General features: G+C 46.4%; 2 protein-coding genes across 2 annotated transcripts in view; both read left to right on the top strand.

The window, feature by feature from the left end:
- The window catches only part of LOC146986534 (uncharacterized), a 1046957-nt gene that overhangs the window by 599037 nt on the left and 427120 nt on the right, over positions 1-20800 (top strand). Inside the window, exon 17 of the mRNA XM_085780502.1 lies at positions 266-439. Within this exon, the coding sequence (XP_085636628.1) occupies positions 266-439 (174 nt within the window). The remainder of the gene's footprint in view (positions 1-265; positions 440-20800) is intronic.
- LOC146986543 (protein NLRC3-like) lies at positions 14877-19023 on the top strand. The gene is made up of 2 exons (XM_085780383.1): positions 14877-14895; positions 16727-19023. The coding sequence occupies exons 1-2, from the start codon at positions 14877-14879 to the stop codon at positions 19021-19023; spliced, it is 2316 nt and encodes a 771-aa protein (XP_085636509.1).

Below are 20800 nucleotides of genomic sequence, written 5' to 3'. Positions count from 1 at the left end.
AGTCCTGAATCAGAGAGTTGTAGTCAGTGTTTAGTCCAACAGGTATTGATCAGATATTGATTGTATATTGACAGACTGATCTGAGGTCAGCAGCAGCTGATGAATCTGTGCTGACATGTGGATGATGTGTGTAGAAGGCCACATGATGATGATCCACAACAACACAAGGACAAAGTCCCTCTACTCATTTACACACTGATCACTGATCAGGACACATCTGATCAATCATCAATCATTTCATCTTCTTCTTTTATTCTTTATTCAGATTGGAGAGCTGCAGTTTGTCAGAGATCAGCTGTTCTTCTCTGGTCTCAGCTCTGAAGTCCAACCCCTCCCACCTGAGAGAACTGGACCTGACCAACAACAACCTGCAGGATTCAGGAGTGAAGGGTCTGAGTGGTTTTCTGGAGAGTCCAGACTGTAGACTGGAGACTCTGGGGTCAGACTCTGTTTTATTTCTGTGCTCAGATGAATGTGATGTGAAAGTTGTGTTGATACTGAGCTGCAGACATGAGGCTGATATTCTACTGATCCACACTGAGGCTGTAGGACAGGGTAGGCAGGCGCTCACAGACCAAGACCAGGGCTGTGGGGGGTCGGCACCTCAGACAGCTCATCACACAACAACCTCACAACAAACACATTCATGCACAATGGTTCACACAGATCCAAGTCTTCAACATGTGCAACACCTTTTCCCCACAATCCATGCCGTCCTGACATCAGCTGTTATTAACACACAACTCAGATCAATAACAGGATCACATGTTGGAGCACCGCTCACATCACACAACAAACCTTTAACACAATCCACACTCAGACCTGAGCAACAAGGATGTTAACTGTACACAACAAGCTGTTATTACAAGGTTTACAACAGAGAAGACACACAACCTGGGCTGTGTGTGTGTGTGTGTAAAAGTGTCTAAGTGTCAGAGAGAGAGTAGGTTAAAACGTGCTAACTGTTCGCCACCGTAGCTCAGGCGTTGGTCTCCCGTCAGATAAAAGCTGCTGTTGTTCTTCAGATGAAAGCTCATTAAGGTGTTCACCTCTCCAGTGGAGCATCACTGCAGTTGAATTAGCTGCTAAACTGCTGGAGGCTAAAAAGCCAGGGGACACGTCTGTGTGTTGACCATTCACCAAGGCAACGTGAACAGAAGTGCAGCTCAGACATGGTGCAGTTAAGTTAAGAGGCAGCGTAGCGTTGTGCCTCTTCACCTCCATGTGAACTCTCTGTGGGAACTTACTGCACATGTGCAAACAGCCACATACACACCGTACTGACAGAAGAGGCAGAGCAGCTCTGGGCCTTTGCTCTGTAATACTACACATGGCTGAGTGGTTTGTGCAGCTGCTGCCTGGACAGAAGCTAGCTCTGTTTACTGGCTTTTATTAGACCATGAAAATCACCACATTCTGACACATTGAACTTGTAGTAAAGTTATCTGAAAGTCCAAAAGAATCCAACTTTAGATGAAGTGAATAAATCAAAGCCCTGACTGCACCTCACTGATTTTTAGTCCAGTCTCTGTTTCTCTTCATGTTTCACCTCCACTACAGAAACACATGTGATGTATCAGACAATAACTGATCTATAATCAATAGCTGCTGGCTCCACCTCTTTCCTGAGGCTCTGTGATGTTTATAGTGAAACATTCAAAGCCAACATCCCATAATAAGCAGGTTTCAGGTTTTTCTGTCTCTGAGCTTCATTCAACATGTGTTTCTACACGTTAGTTGTCATGGTAACAGAGTTCAGCCTCACATGTTTGTTGTCTTGAGCATGGTCAGTAAATCTCTGATCAATGTGGCTGCACAACATGAGTTTGTCTGGATGGAGCCACAGGTGGAGCTGACAGGTGAAGAGGCGGAGTCACTGCGTCTGTGTTGAAGCAGCAGCAGCTTCTCATGAATATTAATGAGCTGTTTTCTCTCTATGTGACTGTTTAACCTGCTTCCTGTTGCTTCAGCTGTTGGACTTTGATTTTCTAAACTTGTTCTTTCTGAAGCTTCTTCAGCTCTGAACAGATGATGAGACACTGAACGCTGTCAACAAGGAGCTTTGTCCTCAACTCACTGCTTTTATTCTTTATTCAGATTGAGGAGCTGCAGGTTGTCAGAGATCAGCTGTTCTTCTCTGGGCTCAGCTCTGAAGTCCAACCCCTCCCACCTGAGAGAACTGAACCTGAACCACAACAACCTTCATGATTCAGGAGTGAAGCATCTGAGTGGTTTTCTGGAGAGTCCAGACTGTAGACTGGAGACTCTGAGGTCAGTTCACTGACTGTTACTGTTGTAGATCTTAGATCTTTGATCCACAACTGAACCTGATTGATCTTCACTCAGAACTTGAATCATTGACTTTGATGCAGGGTTGCCAACTTTTGGTCCTGGGCTGGAGTGAGGGGGGGGGGGTCTATAATAATAATAATAATAATAATAATAATATTAATAATAGTTATGTTTATTGTAGTTTTTCTCTCTGTCTCTCTCTCTCTCACACACACACAGACACACACATTATACCTGCAAACTGAGTAGGCTAGAGGTGTAATAGGTGACAAAATATATCCCTCTAGGGGGGTCTGGGGGCACCCCCCCAGGAAAAAATTGTGATTTTAACATGTATTTGAAGCATTCTGGTGTACTCTGAGAAGAAAATAAAGGGAAAACACAACATTTGCTTCAGATAAGAGGGAAAAAAGCAGATCTGTGGTTCCTATCATTGTATGGCTGGAGTGTATGAAACTGGTCTAGTGGGGAGCTCTGGCTTTTGGCCTGGACCAGCCTATCAAGCCTATTAATATATGAAAGGACAGAACAGACATGTCCTGTGATTTTCAGTCTTCTACTACAGCCTGATGATACAAGTCAGGTCCTGAAATGTGTGTTTCTCTTCTGTAATAAACATTATAATAAACACCCATTCGGAGTTTGCAGGTATGGCCCACGTGCATGCATGCGCAGTTGCGCACACACGTACACACAGACACACCTGTTGCTGCGCTGTCTCTCTCTCCTCTGCTCTCTGGACTGAGCTGCCTGGCTGTACTTTTGTGCTACCCAGTCTGCATCTTGATTTTATAGTTTTCAACGGACTGGCCCAACCAGCCCGACCGCAGGCGTCAGTTCGAGCCGCGTTCAGTCTGAAAACATAACTCGGTCAGGTCAGGTTGTGTCTCGGGCTTCGCTCTCTCCCTCTTTTTTTTGGCCATCGGATTCGGACCAAGTCGGGTCCAGGCTTCAGCACCGTGCCGCTGTTGGTGGGGGGGGGGGGGTTGCTGATTGACAACTCCCCGTCCTACTGTGCTGTGCTTGAGCAGCCGTCCAATCGACACGCGGATAAGCATCGCGCACACCAATCAGAGAGCCTATTGATGAGTGCCAAAGCTTGCTTTAATTTTTTTTTTTTTTTTTCCAAATCGCTTGATTTTGACGTGAGAATTGTTGGAGTGGCGTGAGAGCGTGAGACAGGACCTAAAAGCGTGTGACACACGCCAGATGCGTGAGAGTTGGCAACCCTGCTTTGATGTCATGAATGAAGGACGTTTGAAATAGTTGTTGTCTCATGTTTCCACTTGTTCTTCTCTCACACTGACAATGACTCTTCACTTTCAGCTCATTTCACTCAGTCTGATCAATAATCAATGACCTGATCACTGCAGGTGTGTGTGTGTGTGTGTGTGTGTGTGTCTGAGTGTCAGAGAGAGAGTAGGTTTCAACTTGCTAACTGTTAGCCACCGTAGCTCAGGCGTTGGTCTCCCGTCAGATAAAAGCTGCTGTTGTTCTTCAGATGAAAGCTCATTAAGGTGTTCACCTCTCCAGTGGAGCATCACTGCAGTTGAATTAGCTGCTAAACTGCTGGAGGCTAAAAAGCCAGGGGACACGTCTGTGTGTTGACCATTCACCAAGGCAACGTGAACAGAAGTGCAGCTCAGACATGGTGCAGTTAAGTTAAGAGGCAGCGTAGCGTTGTGCCTCTTCACCTCCATGTGAACTCTCTGTGGGAACTTACTGCACATGTGCAAACAGCCACATACACACCGTACTGACAGAAGAGGCAGAGCAGCTCTGGGCCTTTGCTCTGTAATACTACACATGGCTGAGTGGTTTGTGCAGCTGCTGCCTGGACAGAAGCTAGCTCTGTTTACTGGCTTTTATTAGACCATGAAAATCACCACATTCTGACACATTGAACTTGTAGTAAAGTTATCTGAAAGTCCAAAAGAATCCAACTTTAGATGAAGTGAATAAATCAAAGCCCTGACTGCACCTCACTGGTTTTTAGTCCAGTCTCTGTTTCTCTTCATGTTTCACCTCCACTACAGAAACACATGTGATGTATCAGACAATAACTGATCTATAATCAATAGCTGCTGGCTCCACCTCTTTCCTGAGGCTCTGTGATGTTTACAGTGAAACATTCAAAGACAACATCCCATAATAAGCAGGTGTGTTTCAGGTTTTTCTGTCTCTGAGCTTCATTCAACATGTGTTTCTACACGTTAGTTGTCATGGTAACAGAGTTCAGCCTCACATGTGTGTTGTCTTGAGCGTGGTCAGTAAATCTCTGATCAATGTGGCTGCACAACATGAGTTTGTCTGGATGGAGCCACAGGTGGAGCTGACAGGTGAAGAGGCGGAGTCACTGCGTCTGTGTTGAAGCAGCAGCAGCTTCTCATGAATATTAATGAGCTGTTTTCTCTCTATGTGACTGTTTAACCTGCTTCCTGTTGCTTCAGCTGCTGGACTTTGATTTTCTAAACTTGTTCTTTCTGAAGCTTCTTCAGCTCTGAACAGATGATGAGACACTGAACGCTGTCGACAAGGAGCTTTGTCCTCAACTCACTGCTTTTATTCTTTATTCAGATTGGAGTGGTGCAGTTTGTCAGAGATCAGCTGTTCTTCTCTGGTCTCAGCTCTGAAGTCCAACCCCTCCCACCTGAGACACCTGGACCTGAACTACAACATCAACCTTTATGATTCAGGAGTGAAGCATCTGAGTGGTTTTCTGGAGAGTCCAGACTGTAGACTGGAGACTCTGAGGTCAGTTCACTGACTGTTACTGTTGTAGATCTTAGATCTTTGATCCACAACTGAACCTGATTGATCTTCACTCAGAACTTGAATCATTGACTTTGATGTCATGAATGAAGGACGTTTGAAATAGTTGTTGTCTCATGTTTCCACTTGTTCTTCTCTCACACTGACAATGACTCTTCACTTTCAGCTCATTTCACTCAGTCTGATCAATAATCAATGACCTGATCACTGCAGCTGTGTGTGTGTGTGTGTGTGTGTGTGTGTGTGTGTGTGTGTGTGTGTGTGTTCTTCATTTCATCTTCTTCTTTTATTCTTTATTCAGATTGGGCTGGTGCAGGTTGTCAGACATCAGCTGTTCTTCTCTGGTCTCAGCTCTGAAGTCCAACCCCTCCCACCTGAGAGAACTGCAGCTGGAAGGAACAACCAGCTACTTCAACAACAACAACCTGAGCTCTTCAGCTCTGCAGCAGCTTCATGATCTTGTGAAGAGTCCAGACTTTCGACTGGAGACTCTGTATTGAGTCTGATCTGTAGCTGTTTCCACAGCTGATGAGACTGTGGGAGTGAAATAAAGTGTAAAGTGCAGCAGGTGAACCTGTCAGGATGTGACATCACACATGACATCATCTATGACATCACAGACTCAGAAAACGCTGCAGCAGCTTCAATGTGTCAATCATCAGTGATCCAGTCACAGGTAAAGGTGTTGAGTCAAACAGGAACAATGAGCTTCACCTGTCACTCAAGTACAGGAAGTACTTTTACTCCACTAACTCCTAACTAAATACTTTTACTGTGATACTGTAATTATAGAAACTTTTACTCTGCTCCTATATTATAGTATTCACTGTGATACCTTGAAAGAAGTACTTTTACTCTGATACTGTCTACAGAAACTACCTTTATTGTTGTGCTGTATATACAGTAAGTATTTTTACTGTGTTACTGTTAGTAGCCTACTGCCACATCCACTTGTCATGCACAACAAAACACAGCAAAAGACCAAAATACATGTTTTATAACGAATTTCTTCTTTTCGCCCTCAGTCTTATTAAACAGAAAGATGCCATTTAATTAAACTATTTAGTATTATTGATAAGTATGATTTACAAAAGAAACCCTAGCCTTTATTTTATAACTTAACACACATATGTACATCATTTCCTGTACGTTTTTTTTCTTCTTTTTTTTTTTCAATATTTGCTCTTTCAAGACTCAACATGTAGTCATAACACATCAGAATATCATTGCAGAGCAGCTAAAACAACAACAACAACAACAACAACATGAAAAGATAAATATTATTTAGGTGTCAGGTTCAGTTACATTTCAAAATGAAAGTGTTTATTTTCGGAAATTACAATAAAAGGATGTTTTTTTCATGGTTTTACAGTGAATGTGTTGTCGAACAAGAGATTATGAATAAATGCAAGAACTGTCAGGTTTAGTTTTTTAATTCACATGTGAAAAACTATGGAGTGATGTTTGTAATTTTGTTGCTATCAATGTTGATGGTGATTTTATTTTGTTTTGGAGGAATGTAGTACTGTTTGGGCTCCCTGACCTGAAAAAAAAACAGGGAAAAAGCCAACATAACTTTTATTATCAACCTTATCGTTTTAATGGCAAAATTTCATATTCACAAATGTAAGCTCATTAAAAAAAAAAAAAAAAACCTTCTTTTACCGGTGAGCTCAAGCAATACATAACCTCCATTAAATTTTCAAGCAACCAGAAAGTGATTAAGACTTTCAATATAAGTGAAAACTTGAACATTTTTTTGTAAACTTGTAAATTCCCCCTGGCGTATAATATAGATATGCTTTATAGATTGCATTTTATTATGAAAAACTGTTTTTGTAATGTGAAACAAATCTTTGAAAAAATAAATAAAAATCACACATGAAACGGAAATGATGTCATTGTTTATTATTATTCTGTTCGTGAAGTTTCCGGTCAGAAGAAAAGGACATCATCTTTATTATAAACTTATTCATTTTGTATGGCAAATGTCACATACATAAATGTAAACACTCCAAAACCTCACCCAACTTCAGAAGTTTCTTGCATGAGTTCAAAGAGTACATGAAATCCCTTACACTAATTGACACTAAACAAAGCATCACATCCATAGATATTTATGAGAGATTTTTCAAAGAATAAAGAAGTAGAATAAAGCTTACACATTCTATTTCCCTTTTGTTTCTTTTCTTCTATAGGCTACCATACCATATGTTATTTTTTCCATGATTTTATGTTTTCTAATATTGCTTAAAACAACCTGATTTTATTTTGATTTATTTATTATTTATGTTTATTGATACATATTGGAGCACCTGTCTGATGTTTCATGTTTGATTGTATGTACAACCCTGTTCTCTGTACATCCCTCTGTATGTAAGATGTTTTCAATAAAGCTCATAGGGGGGAAAAAAAAATTAGAAGAAGAAGTTTCCAGTCGGAACCTTTCTCTTCCTCGTTCACAGACGTGTAAAAACTTAACTTTACATTATTTTAACCACCGTGTTGCATTTAAAAGTGTATTTTATATTTTGGTGACGGACCTCTGGCTCTGCACCGACACATGTGAGCGGAGGAGGAGGAAGAAGAAGAGAAGGAGGAGCAAGAGGAGGAGGAAGAGGAGGAGGAGGAGGAAGAAGAGGAGGGTGAAGAGGAGGAGTAGGAGGAAGAAGAGGAGGGTGAAGAGGAGCAGGAGGAGAAGCAGGAGGAGGAGGAGCAGGAGAAAGAGGAAGAGGAGGAGGAGCAGGAAGAGCAGGAGGAAGTGGAGGAGGGTGAAGAGGAGCAGGAAGAGGAGGAGAAGGAAGAGGAGGAGGAAGAGCAAGAGGAGTAGGAGGAGGAAGAGGAGCAGGAGGAAGAGGAGGAAAAGGAGCAGGAGGAGGAGGAGGGGGACGAGGAGGAAGAGGAGGAGGAGCAGGAGGACGAGGAGGAAGAGGAGGAGGAGCAGGAGGACGAGGAGGAAGAGGAGGAGGAGCAGGAGGACGAGGAGGAGGAAGAGGTGGAGGAAGAGGAGGAGGAGGAGGAGGAGCAGGAAGAGGAGGAGCAGGAGGAGGAGGAAGAGGACGAGGAGGAGGAAGAGGAGGAGGAAGAGGAGGAGAAGGAGGAGGAAGAGGAGGAGCAGGAGGAGGAGGAAGAGGAGGAGGAGGAGGAGCAGGAGGACGAGGAGGAGGAAGAGGAGGAGGAAGAGGAGGAGAAGGAGGAGGAAGAGGAGGAGCAGGAGGAGGAGGAAGAGGAGGAGGAGGAGGAGCAGGAAGAGGAGGGTGAAGAGGAGGAGGAGCAGGACGAGGAGGAGGAGGAGGAAGAGGAGGAGGAAGAGGAAGGAGGAGGAGGAGGAGAAGGAGGAGAAGGAGGAGGAGGAGAAGGAGGAGGAGGAAGAGGAGGAGGAAGAGGAAGGAGGAGGAGCAGGAGGAGGAGGAGGAGGAGCAGGAGGAGGAGGAGGAGGAGCAGGAGCAGGAGGAGGAAGAGGAGGAGCAGGAGGAGGAGGAGGAGACTGAACTGTAAGAATCGTTATATTACGATATTCTAGAAAAACGGACTCAGGAGCTTCGTTGTAGGTTTGTTTCCTGGAACACGTTTCAATATGGCCGACATGCAGACAGGTCAAGAGGTCAACCAGTCTAACCAGCCTCTGCTGCCACCCTGAGGACAACTCCCTTCATAGCACAACATCATCACTCTTCTACACCAACCACATCAGCATCAGTAGAAAAGTTAAAATAAAACATGTAATAGTTCATTTCTCTCTTTTTTTCACTTTCACCACATCAAATCTTTTCAACAACTTCAGAACTTAACAAGGATATAAAGATTTTTTTTTTTTATCCCGTCCTGTCGGTGTCGGCGAGGGAGGAGAGGGAACATCTACAGTCTGAAGATCAGGACAGAGAACTAAACCTGAACCAGAAAGAACCAGAACTAGAAACACACACTCTTGTATTGCTGTCTTTGTGAGGCCAAAAAAAAAAGTCCTCACTTCTCAAAAATGTCCTCACTCTGGTGAAAAACTCTCTCCGGTCCTCACAACGTAGTAAGAACAAGAACACACACACACACACACATGAAGCCTCGGTCTGATCCGACGTCAGGAGACGAGCAGCGTCAGATCACCTGACTCACCTGAACGTGACGTGAATCCACTTCACTGGAGTCTGAGAAAAACCGGTTTCCTTGAACGCAGCCTGAAGAGTCATGAGTTATTAAACCAGGAGACAAACTCATTCACAAAACCTGACGAAGCTTCAGACATGTGAACACAGCGACACCTGGTGGTCGATCAGAGTTACAGCAGCTTTTTACACATCACTGACTTCACTGTGTCAATCTGGTCTCAGAGTTATTAGATCTAGATAATTAATGTTTAATGGTTATTAGTGTCGTTTACATGTGACGCTGTTAATGAGCTACAAACGATGGGACGTGATTGGACAATAAAACATCATCAAAATACAACTTCACTACAGTAAAGGAAGGAGAGAGGAGAGAGAAGAGGGGGAGGAGAGAGAGAGAGGAGGGGGGAGAAAGAGCAAAGAGAGAGGGAGGGGAAGAGAGAGGGGAGAAAAGGAGAGACAGAGGGATGGAGGCAGAGAGAAAGAAGGAGAGGATAGAGAGAGAGAAGAGAGGGAAGAGGGGGGAGGAGAGGGGGATAGACTTAGAGGGGGCAGAGAGGAAGAGGATAGAGAGAGTGAGGGAGGGGAAGAAGAGGAGAGAGAGAGGAAAGAGGAGGGAGAGAGAGAGGAAGAGGGGTGAGGAGAGAGAGAGAGGGGGGGGGGAGAGAGAGGGGGGAGACAGGGAGAGACCTAGAGGGAGGGAGGAAGATAGAGGGGGAGAGAGAAGAGAGGGGGAGGGAGGGAAGGAAGGGCAGAGAGAAAGAGGAAGAGGAGAGAGAGAGGGGAAGGGAAGGGAAGAGAGGGAGAGAGAAGAGGGAGGGAGAGAGGGGGAGAGACTTCGGGAGGGGGCAGAGAGAAAGAGGGAGAGGAGAGAGAAAGAGGGAGAGAAGAGGGAAGGGGAGAGGGGGAGAGACTTAGGGGGAGGGGGCAGAGAGAAAGAGGGAGAGGATAGAGGAAGTGGGGGAGGAGAGAGAGAGAGAAGGGGGAGAAAGAGAGCGTAGAGAGAGGGGGAGACAGGGAGCGACTTAGAGGGAGGGAGGAAGAGAAAGAGAAAGGAGAGAGAGGGGAGGAGGAAAGGGGGGAGAGAGAGAGAGAGAAGGGGGGAGGGAGGAAGCGAGAGGGGGAGGAGAGAAGAGAGACCTTTGACCTTTAACTTTCCCTTTAATTCATCAAATACTTCACCTCCATAAAAGCAGAAGCATCAAATCAGCCACATACAGATCAACAGCAGCAGCATGAACAAACATTCAGTGTTTCAGAGACTGAGGAGCAGAGACTGGTCGACTACACAACATAAAACACCCCACACACACACACACACACACACACACACACACACACACACACACACACACACACACACACACACACACACACACACACACACACACACACACACACTAATGCTGCGTTTAAGACAACTCGGAAGTCGGAAAAAAACGAGCTCCGAGCTGTAAAAAAAAAAGAATTGAACGGCGTCGAACTCGGAAACTACAGGTCGGGAACTCGGGTATCATATCAGAGCTCCGACTTTCCGACTTGACGTCACGACAACATCAAAACATGGCGGCCCTCGTCTTAAACGGTTAGAATTTAGACATTTTAAGTTATTTGTTGAGGTTTTAATGCATATTTCTGTGTATTATTGCAGTAGCCTCTATGAAATACGTTTATATTAAGCTGTGATTGTTGTATAGTGTGAAATTGCAGTCTGGAAATAACGTTTAACTGTTATCGAGGCCGTAACATTATATGTGCACTCATCTGCGGCGTCTCCTCTCCTCCAAAATAAACATCATTTACTGCTGCATTTATTTTTCGTATTCAGCGATGAGCCACAACAATACGCCAAACTTCCTTCAGGTATCCATGTTTTTTTTCTTCCGAGTTCCTGCAGCGTGAACGCAATGATGTCGGAAGTCGGAAATTTCCGAGTTGGGAATCCCGACCTCCGAGTTGTTATGAACGCAGCAAAACTCCTCCAGGTCAGAGACCGTTCTGTAATACGTGAACTGCACCTTTAGCCGAGTGGCGACTGAACCCCTGAACATGAATGAGGCATCAGTCGACCCCAGACCTTCCATCCTGTTTCTGCTGCTCAGCCTGATGCTCGTTGCTGCTGCGGCTTCACCTATGAGGGAGGTGACCACGGAGACCAGGACCAGGACCAGGACCAGGACCAGGACCAGGACCAGGACCAGGACCAGAACCAGGACCAGGACCAGGACCAGGACCAGGACCAGAACCAGGACCAGAACCAGGACCAGCTGGATCCAGGACCAGGACCAGGACCAGGACCAGAACCAGGACCAGGACCAGGACCAGGACCAGAACCAGGACCAGGACCAGGACCAGGACCAGGACCAGAACCAGGACCAGAACCAGGACCAGAACCAGAACCAGAACCAGGACCAGGACTAGAACCAGGACCAGAACCAGGACCAGAACCAGAACCAGAACCAGAACCAGAACCAGGACCAGGACCAGGACCAGAACCAGGACCAGAACCAGGACCAGAACCAGAACCAGGACCAGAACCAGGACTAGAACCAGGACCAGAACCAGGACCAGGACCAGGACCAGGACCAGAACCAGGACCAGGACCAGGACCAGCTGGAACCAGGACCAGAACCAGGACCAGGACCAGGACCAGGACCAGGACCAGGACCAGAACCAGAACCAGGACCAGGACCAGGACCAAGACCAGGACCAGGACCAGGACCAGGACCACGACCAGGACCAGAACCAGAACCAGGACCAGGACCAGAACCAGGACCAGGACCAGGACCAGGACCAGAACCAGAACCAGGACCAGAACCAGGACTAGAACCAGGACCAGGACCAGAACCAGGACCAGAACCAGAACCAGAACCAGGACCAGGACCAGGACCAGCTGGAACCAGGACCAGAACCAGGACCAGGACCAGGACCAGGACCAGGACCAGGACCAGGACCAGGACCAGAACCAGAACCAGGACCAGGACCAGGACCAAGACCAGGACCAGGACCAGAACCAGAACCAGGACAAGGACCAGGACCAGAACCACGACCAGGACCAGAACCAGAACCAGGACCAGGACCAGGACCAGGACCAGGACCAGGACCAGAACCAGGACCAGAACCAGGACCAGGACCAGGACCAGGACCAGAACCACGACCAGGACCAGAACCAGAACCAGGACCAGGACCAGGACCAGGACCAGGACCAGAACCAGAACCAGGACCACGACCAGGACCAGAACCAGAACCAGGACCAGGACCAGGACCAGGACCAGGACCAGAACCAGGACAAGGACCAGGACCAGAACCACGACCAGGACCAGAACCAGAACCAGGACCAGGACCAGGACCAGGACCAGGACCAGGACCACGACCAGGACCAGAACCAGAACCAGGACCAGGACCAGGACCAGGACCAGGACCAGGACCAGAACCAGAACCAGGACCAGGACCAGGACCAGGACCAGGACCAGAACCAGAACCAGGACAAGGACCAGGACCAGAACCACGACCAGGACCAGAACCAGAACCAGGACCAGGACCAGGACCAGGACCAGGACCAGGACCAAGACCAGGACCAGGACCAGAACCAGAACCAGGACCAGGACCAGGACCAGAACCACGACCAGGACCAGAACCAGAACCAGGACCAGGACCAGGACCAGGACCAGGACCAGGACCAGAACCAGGACCAGAACCAGGACCAGGACCAGGACCAGGACCAGGACCAGAACCAGAACCAGGACCAGGACCAGAACCAGAACCAGGACCAGGACCAGGACCAGGACCAGGACAAGGACCAGGACCAGGACCAGGACCAGGACCAGGACCAGGACCAGGACAAGGACCAGGACCAGGACCAGGACCAGAACCACAACCAGGACCAGAACCAGAACCAGGACCAGGACCAGGACCACAACCAGGACCAGAACCAGAACCAGGACCAGGACCAGGACCAGGACCAGAACCAGGACCAGAACCAGGATCAGAACCAGGACCAGAACCTGAACCAGAACCAGGACCAGGACCAGGACTAGGACCAGGACCAGCTGGAACCAGGACCAGGACCAGGACCAGGACCAGAACCAGAACCAGAACCAGGACCAGGATCAGAACCAGGACCAGGACCAGAACCAGAACCAGAACCAGGACCAGAATCAGGACTCAAAAACTGGTTTTGACGACAGAGTTGATCTGTTGATCCAGTTTAAAATCACTGTCAAGCTTTACTCCAAAATTAGAAACTCCTCCTCCTCCTCCTCCTCCTCCTCTTCCTCCTCCTCCTCCTCCTCCTCCTCCTCTCCTCTTCCTCCTCCTCCTCCTCCTCTGAACACATCAGGTCCACTGTAGCAAGTAGCCGTCCTGAACCAATCAGAGAGAGAGATTAAAATGATGCTGATAATGTGATTGGCCACCAGTGACACGCCCACTTGTTACACATGATGATTTATTCTTTCTAATCCCAGAGTCAGAGATGAACTCAGCACAATCAGCTTCTGTTCCCCACAGAAAAACACCTGTAAGATGTGTGTGTGTGTGTGTGTGTGTGTGTGTGTGTGTGTGTGTGTGTGTGTTCTTGTATTTACTACGTTGTGAGGACCGTCGAGAGTTTTTAACCAACAGAGTGAGGACATTTAGGGGAAGTGAGGACATTTTCGCCAGTCCTCACTTTTTCCAAGGGCTGTTTGAGGGTTAAGACTTTAGGTTATAATTAGGTTTAAATTAGGTTCAGAGTAATGGTTAAGGTTAGGGTAAGGGGCTAGGGAACACATTATGTCAATGAGTGCATTTCTAAAAGGAGTTCATGATTCTCCTTGTATCCTCCTGGTTTCTGTGTGGACTTACATTTAGTTGTGGTTGTGTTTTCCATATATGGTCGTGTTGCCAGACCGGGGCGGGTTAAGTTACAACACTGAGACACAAATTAGTTGATGACAACATGTGTGATGAATAAGACAGAGAACAGACTGAGCTGTAACTTGTAGTGGAGTGTCTTTAAATCTCTCAGCAGCTCTTCTACCACAGCTGGATCTCAGCTAACTGTTTATTCATGGTGTCAGAGTTCACCTGTCCATACAGGTGTAATACCAGGAGTTACCCAGCAGGTGGCGCCACTCTACTGTAGAAAGTGACTTCCCCTCCTTCTGTCGCCATGAACTTGTGGGATTTCCAGTAAACACAGAGCAGCTGTTCAGACGCCATGTTAGAGTGAATGAAGAGCAGAAGGAGAGAAACTGAAGTCTGAGGCGAGTGAGTGTCAACACAACATTATTATTATTATTATTATTATTATTATTATTATTGTTGTTGTTGTTGTTGATGTGTCAGAGTGTGAGAGTCAGTGTGTCTGTGTGGACTGTGGAGGGAAGAAGAGTCAGACGTAGTCCGTACATACGTCAGCACATTGTCTCAGATTCACCTCCACACAACTTCTTCAAACTCAGAACAAACATCAAAGGTCAAAGGTCACGGTGACTGGATGAACATGGATTTAATGTCAAAGTACTATGAGTGGTGGAGGTCAACGACTGGATCAGACAAGGAAGTGATTATAGTTTGTCCTCGGTGGATTTGGGTGTGTCTTGATTCTGTGTGTGTGTGTGTGTGTTACTGGTTTCCCTCTCAGACTGACTGAAGTCCTGAAGATGAGTGTTAATGTGGAGGAACAGGAGGACAGATCAAAGTCTCTGGAGAGTGACCGGTCCAAACATGAACCTCCAGACTCACAGTAAGAGACCAGATAAAAACCTGAAGTGTGTGTGACGTCACAGAAGAGGAAACATGTGTGTGTGTGTGTGTGTGTGTGTGTGTGTGTCCACTGATCAATGTGATGTGAATAAACACTAGGGCTGGGACTTTAACGCGTTAATTACGATTAATTAATTACACAAAAATTAACGCGTTAAAAAAATTAACGCATTTTAATCACACTTATAAAAAAAATCGATTTTTTTTTTTTTTTTTTCTCACGTGTGTCTATGTGCGGTGCGCCCGCACGCGAGAGAGGCAGCAGTTTGAGAGACTGGCAGAGATGAGAGCTGGTGAAATGCTAGCATGGTTATTTAAAACACCATCTCTGATCTCTGCCTGCACATAGATACACAGAATGCGCTCAGCTGCAGCGCTATATCTATGACCTGTCACTGTCACAGGTGCAGCTCATCTCATTATGATAGGACTTCACCCTCAGAGCTCTGTCTTCAGACTGTCCTGACCTGTCCCTGAACATCACACAGGGACAACATGGAGCTGCTGTGTGATTGGTTACTGAGTTTTATTCATGTTTACATCAGGCTGAGTTCAACAAATCAGTTTATGCTACTGTGATTTAAGTAGCCTAGTTAAATACTACAGTAATCATCATAGTGTATTGGAAGGAAAGACCATTTAATCTGTATGTATCAAATATCGATTAATGAATTAATCGATAATTTGCATCCCTAGTCTGTTGGTCTTGGTTAAGTACCACCTTGAATGCTTAAGCTTATGTATTCAGTCATTCAATGGTATACTAAAATCCATGTGAAAAAAAAACTGTTCACGGTTCTCAGGTCAAATATTTATATGCGATTAAAATGCGATTAATTGCGATTAATTAATTACAAAGCCTCTAATTCATTCGATTAATTTTTTTAATCGAGTCCCGGCCCTAATAAAAACATGTTTGTGTTTGCAGAGGTCAGAACCACAGACTGAGAGCAGAGTCTCCAGGATCCATCTGTCTGTCCATGAAGAGTGACTGGTCCAGAGAGTTTCCTCTAAACTTTAAGTCTGGACCTGGACCTGGACCTTCAGAGTCACGGTAAGAGACAGTTTCTACTGTAAACTGAGCTGAAGATGATTCAGTCAGTACTCGTGTGAAGGAAACAGAGAGAAACCAGGAACCAGATCCATCAGACTCTGAAGGTTCACAACAAACCTCAGAGACAGAAACCAGACCAGTTCAGGACCAGGTCTTCATTCAGCTCGTCTCTCTACACTTGTCTTCCTCTACTTTCTCTCTCTCTGCTCCTCTGGTTACTGAAGCCCCGCCCCCTTGAGGAGGTTAACCAATCAGAGCTCAGATGTGGAGCTGTGACATGTTGTTGATCCAGAAATGTCTTGACAGGAGGAAGAGGAGTGGTGTCTCTGTGGACCAGCAGCTGTCCTGCTGTGGTCTCTGTCAGGACGTCCTGAAGGACCCAGTCTCCACCAGCTGTGGACACTGGTTCTGCAGACAGTGCTTCACCTCAGACTGGGACCAGTCTGGTTCTTCAGGACCCCCCTCCTGTCCCCAGTGTGGACAAAGACCCAGAGCCAGAGGTGAGCTGCAGGCAGCCAATCAGAGCAGCTGTGGACAAAGTGAGACTGAACATCTGTCTGCTGATGTGGTCATTTGTGAAACCAGGACCTGTTGTTTTCTCCAGAGTCATTGTTCCATCACACAGCACTGACATTTAAGATGATGATTCAAACCTTCTCCTTGTTGTCTGTAGTTTTTCTGTAGCTGATGAAAATGATCTGATCAGATTGTCAGACTCTCTGTCTTCAGTCTGTCTCTGTCTCTTGTCTCTCAGCAGATCGTGGTCTGCAGGAGGTTTTAGATCAACATAAGATCAGTCTGAGGAGCAGATGTGAACGAGTGACTGAAGGAACTGAGGGAACAGGAAGTGGAACAGGAAGTGTAACCCTCCTCAACAGGATCTACACTGAGCTCTACATCACAGAGGGACAGAGTGAAGAGGTTAATACCCAACATGAGGTGAGACAGCTGGAGACAACGTCCAAGAAGAAGACCCTCCATGACACTCCAATCAAGTGCAACGACATCTTTAAAGACTTACCTGTCCAACAGAGAGAGGACGTCTCTACGGTCTCACCTGTCCAACAGAGAGAGGACGTCTCTACGGTCTCACCTGTCCAACAGAGAGAGGACGTCTCTACGGTCTCACCTGTCCAACAGAGAGAGGACGTCTCTACGGTCTCACCTGTCCAACAGAGAGAGGACGTCTCTACGGTCTCACCTGTCCAACAGAGAGAGGACGTCTCTACAGTCTCACCTGTCCAACAGAGACCCATCAGAGTGGTTCTGACCAACGGCGTCGCTGGCGTTGGAAAAACCTTCTCGGTGCAGAAGTTCACTCTGGACTGGGCCGAGGGCTTGGAGAACCAAGATGTCAGTCTGCTGGTTCTGCTTTCGTTCAGGGAGCTGAACCTGATCAGAGATCAGCGGTTGAGTCTTCTCAGGCTGCTCCATGTTTTCCATCCAACATTACAGAAGGTCACAGCAGAGCAGCTGGCTGTCTGTAAACTTCTCTTCATCTTTGACGGCCTGGATGAAAGCCGACTGTCACTGGACTTCAACAACAGGGAGGTTGTGTCTGATGTCACACAGACGTCATCAGTCAACGTGCTGCTGACAAACCTCATCCAGGGGAATCTGCTTCCCTCGGCTCTGGTCTGGATCACCTCCAGACCTGCAGCAGCCAATCAGATCCCTCCTACATGTGTCGACAGGGTAACAGAGGTCCGAGGCTTCACTGACGCCCAGATGGAGGAGTACTTCAGGAGGAGGTCCAGTGATGAAGATCTGTCCAGAAGAATCATCTCACACATCAAGACGTCCAGGACCCTCCACATCATGTGTCAAGTCCCAGTCTTCTGCTGGATCAGTGCTACAGTTCTGGAGCACATGTTGACCACAGACCAGAGAGGAGAGCTGCCCAAGACCACAACTGACCTGTTCTCACACTTCCTGCTGGTCCAGACAAAGAGGAAGAAGAACAAGTACGGTGAAGGACATGAGACGAGTCCACAGGAGCTGATGGAGGCCGACAGGGAAGTTCTTCTGAAGCTGGGGAGGCTGGCGTTTGAACAGCTGGAGAAAGGAAACATCATGTTCTACCAAGAAGACCTGGAGCAGTGTGGTCTGGATGTCACAGAGGCCTTGGTGAACTCAGGACTCTGTACTGAGATCTTCAAAAGAGAGAGTGTGATCCTCCAGAAAACAGTCTACTGCTTTGTTCATCTGAGTGTTCAGGAGTTTCTGGCTGCAGTCTACATGTTCCACTGTTTCACCAACAGGAACACACAGGTCCTCAAGAAGTTCCTGAGAGAACAAGTCAAGGAACATTATTTCAGTGACTTGTCCTTAGCAGAAAAAGACGGTGGCGGCAGTAGCAGCGGCAGCAAAGAAGAAAAAGAAGAAAACTACAAACAGAGAGAGAAACCAAAACAGAAGTCTTTGTTTAAGAAGCTTCAGAATTTTTTTGGATTCAATGCAAGCAGTCCTCCAGTGATCGGTAAAAGTCCTCCACAGATCAATGACAGTCATCCACAGATCAATAAAAGTCATCCACAGATCAATAACAGTCCTCTAACCCTGGATGACTTCCTGCAGGGAGCCATGCAGAAATCCCTCTGCAGTAGAAATGGTCACCTGGACCTGTTTGTTCGCTTCCTTCATGGCCTCTCTCTGGAGTCCAACCAGAGGCTGTTAGGAGGTCTGCTTGGTCAGACAGACAACAGTCCAGAAACCATCCAGAGAACCATCAACAACCTGAAGGAGATGAAGAGTGATGAAATCTCTCCTGACAGAAGCATTAACATCTTCCACTGTCTGACGGAGATGAAGGACCAGTCAGTTCATCAGCAGATCCAACAGTTCCTCAAGTCAGAGAACAGATCAGAGGAGAAACTCTCTGAGATCCAGTGTTCAGCTCTGGCCTACATGCTGCAGATGTCGGAGCAGGTTCTGGACGAGTTGGACCTGAGCAAGTACAAGACATCAGAGGAGGGACGATGGAGACTGATCCCAGCTGTGAGGAACTGCAGAAGGCCGGTGAGTCCAGAAATGATCAATATAATTATTGATTAGCAGTTTAGATCAGTAGTTCAGATAAACACAATTTTTCTTTTCATTATTCTTAGTTTGACTTTGAAAACATTACGTAAGGGATAATATAGAGTGAGCAGGCTTTGCTTCAGGGTCCCGTCCATCCTGTCAGAGTGATGAGGATCAACTCAGTCAAAGAGATGAGCTGAAGCTCAGATGTTCATCACATCATCAGATGCATCAACTGTGTTTTTACTGCAGCTTTCATCTGGTTTGATTCTGACACATTTGATATTTTCTCTCTTCACAGACTTGTTGGTTGTGAACTCTCAGAGAGTCACTGTGAAGTCGTGGCCTCAGCTCTGAAGTCCAACCCCTCCCACCTGACAGAACTGGACCTGAGTGAAAACTACAACCTGAGTGATTCATCAGTGAAGGTTGTGTGTGCTGGACTGGAGAGTCCAAACTGTCGACTGGAGACTCTGAGGTGAGTTCACTGACTGGACCTGTTGGACTTTTGTCTGTGTTCAGTTCAAATGTGTGAAGTTCAGTTTGAAGCAGCGACTGATTGTGACTCCATGTTACTGCAGCTGGTAGAAGGTGAAGGGTCAGAGGTCACTCAGCGGTCAGTGTGGTGGTGGTGGTGATGATGATGATGATGATGATGATGATGATGATGATGATGATGATGAGCTGCTCTCAGATGAAGCTGCTAACAGAACAGCTGGATCAGCCACTGTAGCTGAAGCTGAGCAGATGTGATGTAGATCTGAGGCCGGAGAAGCTGCTGTGTGTGTGTGTGTGTGTGTGTGTGTGTGTGTGTGTGTGTGTGTGTGTGTTGCACAGACTCGACTTTACTGCTCCACAATGACATTTTGAGCTTGATGTCGACTCGTCGCTGATCAGGTGAGTTTGGCAGCACAAGTGGAGAGCTGCTTGAAACAACAGCTGAGTGGCTGAATGAAACTAATCCGTCACCCTAATTGATTTAAATTGTCTTCTCTTGCTGATGCACGGCCTTGATAAACTTGGTTATTAATGTTATTCTAGTTGAGGATGTGGATGATCATGAGGGAGGGAGTAGTGGAGCAACAGATCAGAGTTTTTTTTTTTTTTTTTTAATCAATTTTTTATTTTGTTTTATTTCATTACAATTCCATTTATCCATTCCCCTTGACCCCACCCTTTTCCCGGGGGTAACATTAGATTAATAATAATTATTATTATTATCAACAGTACATAGCAGACATATTCATAAGACAGAGAAAAAACAAAACAAAACAAAAGGACAACAAAAACAACACACAAGCCCATCAAAACAACACTTTGACTTTCTAGGTTGTGTACAGCTTCTACCTTTGCCTTTTGGGCACGAGCACTGGAAACAGATCAGTGTTGATCCTTGATTGCTCTCCACGGATCGGCACGCAAGTGTTCCACAGGTCGTTGATGAAAAGAAAGTTGTGAATGTAGCGCCAAAAAAAAACTCTGCTCGTATAGGCAGCTTTATGTCGCGCACAACAACAAACAATAACAACCAATCAACCAGAATCGAAAAACAAAAACTGTGACTGAGCAGGACTGTGATGGTGATTGGCTTACAGACCTTTGCTTGTGTCGTTTTCCTCCCTAACACACAGTAGCTCCAGTATTTTCTTTTCACTTCTATAGGAGTGTATGTTACAAAAAAACTGATTTACAACTGGTTGTTTATTTACCTGCTGTTCTGTACTGATTTCTATCAACCAGTCAGTGGATACAGATTGTTGCAAAGCGTTTCCCTCCTCCTGTGATTTTAGTTATGACGGTAAAAATATGA

This window comes from Trachurus japonicus, chromosome 6 (assembly GCF_045865225.1).
Source record: "Trachurus japonicus isolate A0001 chromosome 6, Traja_1.0".
NCBI lineage: Eukaryota > Metazoa > Chordata > Actinopteri > Carangiformes > Carangidae > Trachurus > Trachurus japonicus.
The sequence above is the reverse complement of the archived record's forward strand: the minus strand, read 5'-3'. Positions and strand labels throughout refer to the sequence as shown.